The sequence below is a fragment of the Sturnira hondurensis genome, unplaced genomic scaffold, assembly GCF_014824575.4.
Source record: "Sturnira hondurensis isolate 20B ecotype Veracruz unplaced genomic scaffold, ASM1482457v3 Scaffold0000780, whole genome shotgun sequence".
Classification (NCBI taxonomy): Eukaryota; Metazoa; Chordata; class Mammalia; order Chiroptera; family Phyllostomidae; genus Sturnira; species Sturnira hondurensis.
This window is the reverse complement of record NW_028073411.1, coordinates 15,215,964-15,228,053: the sequence shown is the minus strand read 5'-3', so window position 1 is coordinate 15,228,053 and position 12,090 is coordinate 15,215,964. Positions and strand designations below refer to the sequence as shown.

Genomic DNA, 12,090 nt, shown 5'->3' with positions numbered 1-12,090 from the left:
CTCGGCCTTCTGGCGGTGCAGCCAGCTGGGGTGTCCTCTCTCATGCCTGTTTGGCTCCAGGCTTTAAACCTTTAGAGTCTCTCTTCTCCGGGTCAGGGTTTTAACCTGAGCTGTTAACAGTGTTGGAGAGGCTGTAATTCCAGCTAAGTGCATGGAAGGAGGAGGGGAGCTGGAAAAGGCCTTTCCAGACAGGGCCGAAAATCGACTGCGGGGCCAGGCTCACAGGAGGCGGGTGTGCGGTCGTGCCTGGGCTCCATGTGGCGTGTCCTCGGTCATGTGGACGGCGACGAGTGGGGGCGATCCACGCCCTCTGCTCAGGCTGTGAGGTGAATGCCAAGCTCGGGCTCTCGAGTTTCGGCGGAAGGCTCCAGAGCCTCCCACTACACGGGGTCCAAGCCACGTGGCCTTGGACCGGTTGCCCAGTGGCACCAGCCTCCCTGGAGCAGGAGACAGTCACAGGGCGCCCCTTGCAGGGCCTCTGGAGCAGCGAACCCTCATGGCCCGCCCAGGACCCCGGCGGGCCCTTCTCAGTTGTGTCCTCGCACTGTCACCTGTGCGAGGCTGACTGAGGCTCCCAGGTGGCTTCCCAGGTCACCTGTATTCCTCGATTGTGTTTGTTTGCTCAGGCAGATACAGAGCGCATTCAGTAGTGTAGAGTTCAAAGTGACCAAGGGCTGCCGTGCCCTTGACACAGACTTTCGTTTGGGGAGCTTCCATTAGTGCCCTGGAGTGTCTGATGAAAGGCCAGTGTACGGGCCTCCAAGTCCCCCACCTGCCCCCAGATGAAGGGCATAATAAACCATGCCCCCTGCCCTTAGGGGTCAATACCGACAGGTCCTAGAAAATACACACCAGCATTAACAAAACCAGGAATCAGTGCCAACGTCTGCAACCTGTGGCCCCTATTGCTGCAGAACCTTCGCTATCTCGTGTGTGAAACCAGCACAATCGTAATAGCTATTTGGTTTGTTTGGATTATCAGTGGTGACGTGTGTCAGGTATTATACTGGCAGCCTGCACGTAGTAGGTACTCAACCACTCCATTAGTGGGAGCTGCCGTACCAAGTAAATGGCACAGACTGTAAGAAGATGTGGCAGTGTGCAGAAGACAGGTGTCCCTTTGGGTGGGAGTCTGAGGAGGTCCCACCCCTCGTCTACAGGATGGGCGTGGCCAAGGGGGAGGGCAGAGCCTCCTAGCTCAGCAATGCGCCGCTCACGAGCCTGCGAGTGTGATTTCAGTGTGGTACTGAAGGTCAGCCAGGGCCCTGGGCGCCGCTAACACAAAGGGGGCAGCTCTCAGGAAGTGGGGCGCTGTACAGACCAGGAAGCACAAGACTGCAGTTTTTCTGCAGGTTTGATCCCTCACTCCTGTACGGCCCGGTAAGTCTTCCTCTTCAAAACCCTCATGTCAGCCGACCCCACACCGTCTCAGAGCTGTGTTTTAAAGACTGCTTTGAACGAAGCAGCCACTCTGAGGACGCCGCTGACTGCTTTTCCAGCGCTGCTGAACGTGGTGACCTGAGTGCCGTCTTTCCCTTGCAGCCCACAAGGAGCCCCACCCCCAGCAAGTGAAGGAGCACCGGAGCGCCGTGGTGGACTTCGTCGAGGACTACTTGAAAAGTACTGCACCGTAGCGTGGCGGCCAGCGTGGCATTCGCACTAGCTGGGGCACACGGTTTAGCTCTGCCCGCTGAAGACCGTGCTGTCTCGTTGTGTTTAATGGTCCTGTTGCTTGAGAAGCAGTTTTAAATGGTCTGTTTTCTGGTGTTTTCCCTGCAACAGGAGTGTGCAAACTTTACTCAGAACAAAGAGCCATCCGCGTGAAACGAGTGGTGGATAAGAAAAGATTGTAAGTATTATCTGTCAGGTTCCTTAATTAATCCCAGTGACAACGATAATAATAATGGTGACAGTGACAGTCCAGGTCCCTTGGTGCTGTGCTGGGGTTTCCTCACAGAACGCGGTGGCCGCTGTTCGTTGGGCTCCTCCATGTGCCAGGCCCCGTGCAGGACTTCCTAGCTCGCAGCCACCCCTGACCCCCTCACAACCCAGGTCACCTGTTACCCTCATTTTATAGGTGGGAGGCTGCAGCTCGGAACTTAGGTAACTCACCCAAAGGTCCCACCGCCAAGCGATAGCAGAGAGGGGATTTGAACCCAGGCCCTGGGTCCAGGACTCATGCCCTTTCCCTTCTGGTTGTCCTAGTAACACTTGAGACTGGTGCAGTTTCAGCCGTTTTGTCTGGGCCTCTCTGATCCCACGACCTCCTGCTGTCTCTGGAGGTGTGCTCCTGAGGCGGGAGTGGAGCACAGCTGGCCATGCCCGTGCCGGGCCTTCCTCGGGCAGCTGTGCCCACCCACCTGCACCCCAGTTCTGGTCCCACACAGTGAGGGAAGGCGCAAGGATGCTCCGCAGGTCTCAGTGGTCAGGATGCAACTGAGCCAGACCCATGGCGCCTGTCTGCTCTGCCGCCTCGCTGTCTCCTAGGTTGCGTGCCAGGCTGTGCACTGGGCTGTGTGCCGGCCTCTAGACCCAAGAACTGGTCCTCACAGCTGCTTGGCCAGCCTGGGTTTGATGCTAATGAACGTGGAGTGCTGGGTCCAGGGCCGACTTTGGCCACTTGTGACTTAGGGAAGGTTGTAGACCGTTCTTTCAGAAGATAACAGTACAACCTCTTTGGGGACAAATGTTCTGATTTCTTGTTGTGTCGGGGTCCCAACACCACCTCAAGTTTGGGGACTAGCTGGGAGGATGCCGAGGATGCAGCATAGGCCTGTGCACAGCTGATTCATCACCATGCAGGGTGCAGAGCCGATGGCTGTGGGAGGCACACGGGTGAGCGCGAGGCAACCAGGAGCCCGCCTCCAGGGTCCTTGCCAGTGCAGTCACACAGCATGTGGCCTGTGACAACTCCCTTGTGAAGTGCTACTGTGAAGTACTGTTTACTGGGGGCTGGTCAGGTAGGACCTGCTACCTGGCAGGTGTCAAAACTCCAGGCCCCAGAAGAAAAGCCATGTTGTCTGCACCACAGTGCACCCCAGTCAGCCACTCGTATGGGCTCGGGCGGTGGGAGCCACGTCTGGGACCCCAGACCCCAGCCCAGGGCTGCGCTTGCAAGGGGGCCTTGCCAAGGAGAGTAGTCCCAGGCCTGTGGTTCCAGCTGTCTCGTGTGCCCCAGTGAGACGGGTCGGGAGCTGCGGGTGCTCTGCAGTAGAAGCGCTGGTGGGAGGGGGTGGGGACAGGAGCGCAGTGGCCCGTCAGCACATGTACTGTTTGTGACGCGAGGCCCTGAGAGCACAGCCTCTGCCCCCGCGGAGCTTAGAGTCGGCCTGGGTGGCCCTGGGGACGTGGAAACTGGCCACCTTAACCGGCATACATCATCAGCAGTGGGGCCAGCACCCAGTTCAGGGGGCGTGGGATGATCGAGGAGCGTAGACTGGAGCCCAAGAGCCCAGACTCTCCGCCAGATGGCCTGCGTTCAAGTCCTGGCCGTGCGACTTGGGGAGATCGCTTAGCCATTGTCACTGCAGGTAGAAGAGCCCTGCTGCCCTAACGGTGGGTCGGTGCCCGTGACAACACTCGTGTGAGCAGTTGCTGCAGGTCCACGTGCAGCAGCACCTGCTACTAGGCATGCACCGTGTGCAAGCAGCGCATTCATTCATTTCATTTGGTCCTCACAGCCCCTCTATTGATACGTATTAGTATCCCGAGGAAACAGGCTCAGACAGCCTGGGTTACTGGCCCAGCATCACACAGCTGGACTCAGATTTGAACGTCAGGGTCATCGGGGCAGATTTTCCAAACGGCGGGCTTGGGGTCCGCAAGAGCGGTATCTGGGAAGCGAGTAGAGAGGAAGCCAGACGTGGCGGCAGAGGCTTTGGGGGGAGAGTAAGCCTGTGGGGGGGTGTGATTTACTGTCGAGATGCTTGGCCGCTGGGTCTCACCCCCTCCCCCAGGGAGAGGGGTGTCTCTGCTTCCTCGTCCCGGGCGGACCCTGGTGCTGGAGACATAACAAGTCCCCCAAATTAAGCAGGGGTTTGCCCGCTGCCTCCTCAGCGCCTGGGTCTCAGCAGAGGTTCTCACAAATTAGCACTGGTCAGGTGGGAATTGCTCTCATTTAGACGGTGAGCTACAGCTCCTGCCGAAGAGCCACCCTGTGCCAGTTACTTTGAGCACCAGACCGTGAGCGAGAACGGTGTGACCCCCCACGATGTAGTCCACCCTCCCTCCCCGTCCTCTCCTTCCCTCGCCCCAGAAAGCCTGCCAGGCCCTGCATGCAGTGTCAGCACCCCTCTGCTCCCACGTCCCACAGAGCACAAGTCCACAGCCTGGAGTTCAAGGCCCGCAGCGACTGGGCCTGGGCTCTGTTTCCAAGTCAGGCCCCTTGGGTTGTGCCCTCCCCACCTCGAGTGCTCGGCGCTCAGACGATGCCTATTCTCTGAAGCTTGTGTGCCACTGTCCTCGCCAGTTCTCTGCCCAGAATGCCCTTCACCATGCTCACAGTCCCTACCCTGTCCCCCATGCCTCTGGCAGACCAACTCCTGTGCCCCCTTCCAGCCCCGAGTGCGATGTCGCCTGCCCCTGAGGGCCCTGTCAGGGGCTCCTTTCTCTTAGGTCCCCGCACATTGTCGTGGTCGGGGGCAGCACACTCTCAGCTGCCATTGCACCACCTTAGCCGTTATGCCGCCCAGTGCCTGCCTGCGTCTGGGACACCCTTCGTGAAGGACGCTGATGAGTGAGTGACACAGCCCCCGAAGACCCTTAGGCTGAACGTGGAGTTTGTTTGTTGTCGGGTTGGTCTGGTGGGTGGTTTTTGTCGCTGTTCTGTTTTGATTGGCAATGGTTGCTGCTAAAAATCATTCCAACGAACTGGGTGTAAGGGACCCAGTGCTCACGGCGTATGGCACCGTCACTCTTGGCTACACGCTTGCTGAGTTCCTGGGGGAGGAAAGGGCGTTTATCACTAAAGGGGCAGCCTGGTCGACCAGGTCCCTCCACAGATGAGGAAGGACAGTGTCCCAGGCTGGGGTTCACTGTCATGGAAGGGTGCTGCTGCCCTCATTCATCGCGCCAAAGGGCTCTTATTCCGAATTGGGTGCAGTTGTTTTGCTTCTTAGAAGTAGTCTCAGCTGCCCTGCCCTGGCTGGTGTAGCTCAGTGGATTGAGCGCAGGCCTGCAAACCAAAGAATCACAGTTCGATTCCCAGTGAGGGCACATGCCTGGGTTGCAGGCCAGTTCCCAGCAGAGGACTCACAAGAGGCAGCCATACATTGATATTTCTCTCCCTCTCTCCTTCTCTTCCTCTCTAAAGATCAATAAATAAAATCTTAAAAAAAAACACCCACTAATTAAAAAAAAAAAAGTAGTAGTCTCGGCTGCCCTGTCTGCGTCTTTCTGTCATTCTTGTTCTCAGGAGGACAGTCCCTGAAACCGGCCCTGAGGGATGTGCTGACTGCGACCGGGGTCTTGTCTCTGTTCTTTCTCCCGCTCCAAGACGGGGAGTCCTCTGAAGGCAGCAGCCCCCGTGTCTTTTATGTCTGCGCTCCCAGTGCCTGGATCAGAGCCTGCCAGAGTAGGTGCTCGGTTCACAGCCCCTGAGGGAAGGAAGGGATGGGGTGCAGTCGCTCATCCCAGGCTCCATGGGTCTGCTCACTGAGAGCCTACAGACTGGGCAGGCTGCGGGCCTGTGCGGCTGAGTCACCCCAAAGGGTTTGAAATGTGCCCTTTGTGCTCCTGACTGCCACAAAGCATGGACATTTTGGCTGTGATTTAAGTTGAAGTAGCCATCAGATGCCCTCCCAGGTGTACACTCTGATGAAAAACTGTGTGAGCTAATCAGAAACATTCCCCTTTTCCAGAGAGTACTCGGGTTCTGCATCACTGGGTTTGTTTGCCTGGGGCGGAGGTCTGAGGTAGCGATCTAGAAACAGAGGTAACCGACCTTCCGCGCTGCTTCGGGGGGGTTTCTTCGTGGAGGCGTGATCAGTTACGCGGAAGCCCAGGGGCCGATCCAGACTGAGATGGGCGGCCTTTCTCTCCACGCAGCTGTCTCTCTTACCAAGGGGCAGGTTGCCTGGTCCTCGAATCTACCCGTGGCCAACCGTGCTTACCGCCTGCTGGTTTTCAGAGCCTCACCCAGCACAGCGCTTTCGCTGGTACAGCGCTGTTCTCAGTGGACGCCTTCGGCTATTTGTCTGTCTCGAGAGGTTGGAAGGCTAAAACACACTAGTCTGAAAGACAGTGGTTCCCCTGACGTCGGGAGGCTGTGAAGCAGCAGACAGGAAACCCAGACCCCTTCACGGCCCCTTCCCACTTGATCGGTGTGGGTTGAGGTTAACAACCAGAAGGGTGGCACGTCCAGCTGTGAGTTCCAAAGGGCCGTGGAGGCGAGGATCTCCCAGGTGTTCTGAGGAGGCGCCACTCTGAGACGTGTCTCCGTGGTCCAGCAAGCCGAGGACCAGTGTGCTCTTTCTCCGAGGCCGCAGTTGCAGGGCCCGATGGCTTCTTCCAAAGGGTGCTCACTGTGGAGCCCCCCACTCTTGAGATGCCTGACAGACATACTCTAGAAAATGCTGCCTCATGCCAGCTGTGGGACCTTGAGCTATTATTACTTACTCCCATGACTCAGTGTAAAGAGGGCCGAATTTTGCTGCATTCCATTTCTCTTCCTTAAAAAGAAAAGCCATCCGCACTCTCTCGGCATGTGCTCTCCCTGCCCCCTCTGGTCCTTGAAGAGCGTGCCCTACGGGACCACTAATAGTTCAGGCCTCGCCCCCAGCCAGGCACAAAGCTCAGCAATGGCAGCCTTGTCTCTTGCCTCTTCGAGTCTGCGGCCCCAGCCCAGGGTCCGAGGCAGAGCGAGAGTTCCGTCCGTGAGTTTTGTCGGTGACTGGGGATGAGGATGGTGATGACAACTAAGATGAAGAGAAATGAAAAGTGATGCTGGGTCCACAGCAGTGAATTTGTCCTTGTTTACGTGTTAGTTTTGTGGAGGTGTCATTGACACCTAAAATAGCGAGCTGTGTAAAGTGTGCATTGTGGTGATGTGAGACGCGTAAACGCTGTGGAAAGTGTCCTGCCCATCGAGTTAACTAGCCGGTCCATTACCTTACGTGTGTGTCTTTTTAGAAGGTATTTTGGTGAGAACATTCGAGTTCTCACCCAGGGAATTTCAGTTACGTAACACAGTGCTGTGGGCTGCATTCACATGTTTCACGTTAGATCCTCGGAACTTGTTCATCTTATGACTGAAGGTGTGCGCCTTGTACCAGCCTCTCCCCACCTTCCCCGCCCTGGGTTGCCTTTTTCCCGCCCACAGTGGGGGTCTCACTCCTGGCCTGGAAAGGGGTCAACCCACTGTGGCCCACGAGCCACAGCCAGCTGTTCGCCTGTATTTGTACGGCCCACAAGCTAAGCATGGTTTCTATATTTTTAAAGGTTTTTTTAAACAAAAAAAAAAAGAAAAAGAATATCACATAGAAATCATATGTGGCTTACAAAGCTTAAAACATCTCCTGTGTGGTCCTTTACCGAAAAAGTATGCGGACCCCTGGCTCGGGGCCAAGCTCTCCGAGGAGAAGGGCACTTCGTTGTTCGTTCTTTGCAGGCCTCGAGGACTGAGGTACATTCCACTGCACGGGACATATTCCCAGCACATGCAGCAGGCGACCCACCGCAGTGCTGTGACGACACCCAAACTGGCCTTTCCCCTGCACCAGACCCGAGTCCACTGGTTCACTGCCAGTGTCGGGGCTCGCTGTGTGTGTTTCTAAAGGCTTACTCTGCGTTTCTGTGGGTGTGTGTCAGCAGGCCAGGACCAGGCAGGCCCTTGGTCTGGTTCCGGCTCGTGCACTACACCATGAATACTGCTGGCCTGAAGAACCCCTGGTACCTAGTACACACCTGAGCAGCGAGTGAGTGGCTGACGGTGCAGGTGGCTTGGGCTCGGTGGCGTGAGACCGTTCTTGCTCTGTGGCAGCGCACAGTCCCTGTGCCTGCGCTGGTGCCTCGGTGTGAAAGCTACTTCCGGACGGATCGTGCTGCTGTATTGCACGTCCAGTGTATCTCCTTTCTACCTAGAGCCTTTACTGGGGGGCGTAAAAGAAGTTTGGAACTAGGGGCAGGAATACTTTCATATTTGTATAGGGCTTTATTTAAGGCTTACGAAGAACTTCTCGCACATGTGTTCTCGTTTCAAAACTGAAAAGTCTGTGCCTCACCCTCTTTCCTACTTCCTTTTGTTCTCCTACCATTTTAACTGAAATCCCAAAGTTTTTCAAGTAAGGGGCCTGGAAGCAGATGTTGGCCAGGCGGAGACGCTGTCAATTGGGGTTATGAAATGCTCCGCCTTCAGTTAGAGAAATTAATTTAAATAAGTCATGGGGCACAAACTGGTCTTTCTGAGACTTTAAAACTTTTTTTTTTCAAATTCCCTTCAGCTGGATAATTTGTAATCTCCCCAAGAGGTTTCAGGAGACATGCTGTGTGTAATGAGGTCTGGTTTTATCACTTACAAATAAAGAAGCACCGAACTCTGTCCAAGTCTGCCGCACCGCGGGCTTCCGTTCATCTTAAATGGAAACCCAGCACTTTAGCAGCTCTGGACAGAGGGGATGACAGCTGTTAAAAGAGCCTTTTATTTAAAAGTCGACTAAGGGAGACTTCTGGTTAGGATGGCAGCTGGCTCACCTCTCCACGCAACCACATCAAAGTTACAACTAAAATATAGAGCAGCCATTACTCAGAACTGTCAGAAATTGAACTTAGTGGAAGCCTCTCAACTAAGGAATTAAAGAGACCACATCCATCCAGACTGGTAGGAGGGGCGCAGATGCAGAACAGGCTGGTCTCTCACCCACATGTGGTGGATAAAAATTCAGGAGTGGTAACCCGGGATCAGAGTCCCAGCCCCACACCAGGTCCCCCAGCCCAGGATTCCAGTGCCAGGAAGATAAGTCCCCACAACTTCCTGCTGCGAAAACCATCGGGGACTGAGTCAGTGGGAGAAACCGCCGGAGCCCCATGCAGTTCCTCTGAAAGGACCCACACCCGGACTCACCGACTCAGACTCCCCCCTCTGAGCCCCAGTGCCAGGGCAGCAGCGTGAAGGGCACCAGTGGTGTACTGGGAGAGGCTGAGTGTCTGGCATTGTTCCTTTTCTGAGTTCTCCCTCCACAGAGCCATTGAGATGACAGGCTGGTGCCATATCTGAGATTCCATCAACCTGGCTAATACTGTTTGGCCCACCTTGAAGATCCCTAGAGACTCCACCCCACGTAACTTACAGGCCCACCCAAGCTGCTTTTTCACTTGAATGGCTGGTCTTGGCTCAGCTCATGCTGCACAACTTCCTAAATCCCTTCAAACAAGCAGCAGTGAGCAGTGGCCTCAGTGAGCCCCAGGATGGGCACTAGTGGCAAACAGCCTGGATTCACAGCTGGGCTTTGCTTGGGAATCTCCGAGCCCAGCACAAGTAGCAGCCATCTCAGATGGCTTTACAGCTCGGGCAGGGTGCTCTGGGGCAAAAGGCTGACCTTGGGCACAGGTGGGGCCAAGGCTGACCTTGGCCTGCACCACCCGGGAATCCCCAGGGCCAGCGCACCCAGTGACAGCTACAGGCCACGTCAGAGCACCAGCACCCTGCCCCTGCACAGCTGATCCTCCATGGAGAGCAGAGGTTGGTGGTCAGTGGTCACAGCCAGGCCTTGTAGCTGACTGGCCTGGGTAAGTCCCTCCGATGGATCTGCCAGCAGCAACCGAGGCTCAGCTACAAGAGGAGAGTGTACCCAGCTCACACAAAGGGCGCACCTTGAGTACCCAGCTTGGGTGATGGGGGTTATGCCACTGGACCCTATAGGACACCAACTACGTTAGGCCACTCTACCAAGACGTGGAAACAAAGCAGCTCTACCTAGTGCACGGAAACAAACACAGGGAGGCGGCCGAAACGAGGAGGCAGAGGGACATGGGCCAAATGAAAGAACAGGCCGAAACTCCAGAAACAGAGCCAAACAAAATGCAAATAAGCTATCTGTCAGATGCGGGGTTCGAAACCCTGGTGATCAGGATGCTCAAGGAACTTAGTGAGGACTTCAGCAGCGTAAAAGAGATCCAGTCAGGAATGAAGGACGCACTAACTGAAATAAACAACAATTAAAGGGAAACAGCGGTGGAGTGGATGAAGCTGAGAATCAAATCATAGATTTGGAAATAAGGAAGCAAAAACCAACCAGTCAGAACGAGAAGGAAAAAGAATCCAAAGAAGCAAGGATAGTATGAACAGTCTCTGGGACAACTTCAAGAGGTCCAACATTTGCATTATAGGGGTGTCCGGAGGAGAAGAGAAAGAGTAAGATATTGGAAATCGAGTTGAAAAAAAATAAAACTTGCCTAATTTTGTGAAGGAAATAGACATGCAAGTCCAGGAAGCCCAGAGTCCCAAACAAGTTGGCTGCAAAAAGGCCCTCTGAGGTATATTGTAATTAAAATGCCAAAAGTTAGAGAATCTTAAAAGCAGCAAGAGAAAAGCAGTTAGTTACCTACCGGGGAGTTCCCATAAGACTATCACCTAATTCCTCAAGAGAAACTTGGCAGACTAGAAGGAATTGGCAAGAAGTATTCCAAGTCATGAAAAGCAAGGACCTACAGCCAAGATTGCTCTACCCAGCAAAGCTTTCATTTAGAATGGAAGGACAGATAATGAGCTTCCCATACAAGAAAAAAAACTAAAGGTATTTATGATAAACCATTATATGAAATGTTAAAGGGGCTTGTTTAAGAAAAAGATCAAAACTGTGAACAATAAAATGGTAGTAAATATGTATCTATCAACAATTGAATCTTGCCCTGGCTGCTGTGGCTCAGTGGACTGAGTGCCAGCCTGCAGACTAAAGGGTTGTGGGTTCGATTCCCAGTCAGAGCACATGCCTGGGTTGCGGGCCAGGTTCCTGGTGGGGGACACATGGGAGGCAGCCACACATTGATGTTTCTCTCCTCATTCTCCCTTCCCCTCCCCTCTCTCTAAAGATAACTAAAATCTTTTTTAAAAACCCTGAATCTAAAAAACTAAAGAAGAAGAACAGGACAGTGTCATGGATATGGAGAGCATTTTGATGGTTGCCAGATGGGAGGGGAGTGGGGGCCATGGGAGAAGAGGAGAGGGGATTAAGAAGTACAAATAGGTAGTTACAGAATAGCTGTGGGGATATAACGGACCGTATAGGAAATGGGGCAGCCAAAGAACTTACGCATGACTGAAGGATGTGAACAGTGGTGGGGGGATTGCCTGAAGGAGTGGGGGGTGCTGGGTGGAGGGGCAAAGGAGGGAATCAGGACAAATGTAATAGCAATCAATAAAATATAATTTTTTAAAAAGTCAAGCCTTCCCCTTCATGAATAGTCAGTGCGCAGCCCTGGAGTGGGGCAGAGTGGGGTGGGTGCGTGGGGTGTGCGTTTCCCGGAGCAGGCCAGGTTCTGCACAAGCCTCAGAGCCCCAGCGAGGAGAGAGTGCGCCCCTGGGGGAAGGACTGGCCGGGAGATGGCAGGTTGATTGTACACAGAGGGATTGATCAGGTGGTAGATACTGTGTGAGGGTAATGGGAGCCAGGCGTCTCAGTGTTGGAGAAGCGAAAGGGAAGGAGCCAGAATGAACCCTGTGGTGTTGGCTGGGAGTGGAAGGTACTGGTGTGAACTCACGGCTTGCAGTTTCCGTAGATGGGTGTAGAGGTGGTTGTGAACGTGTGTGCAGGTGTACAGACGCACGGGCATGTTTGCCAGCACTGTCCACTGGGAGGGCCTGGAACCAGGGATGCCCCAGTGACAGTGAGCACGCGTAGCCCTCAGGTCTCGGCTTGTAAACAGCAATGTCAGCTTCCAGGAACCAGGGCTCCTTGGAGAAATGGCTGATTCTGGGGCAGGGCAAGTATGAAATGAGCCTGGAGCGATTTGTTGCACCAGAAAGCAAGGGAGGTCTCAGAGAATGATGGGAACATGTGAAAAGGATGCAGCCATTTTGGAGGGGCTTCTGCTGGCCAAACTGGAGACAATCAGAGCATCCAAGTCAATGGTAGTTGCAGGTTGTAACCCACTGGA

At 54.5% G+C, this 12,090-nt stretch overlaps 1 protein-coding gene across 1 annotated transcript in view; it reads left to right on the top strand.

The window, feature by feature from the left end:
* Window positions 1-12,090, top strand: part of STX18 (syntaxin 18) — a 100,863-nt gene that overhangs the window by 70,550 nt on the left and 18,223 nt on the right. Inside the window, exons 4-5 of the mRNA XM_037045989.1 lie at window positions 1,543-1,620; window positions 1,783-1,849. Coding sequence (XP_036901884.1) covers window positions 1,543-1,620; window positions 1,783-1,849 — 145 coding nt within the window. The remainder of the gene's footprint in view (window positions 1-1,542; window positions 1,621-1,782; window positions 1,850-12,090) is intronic.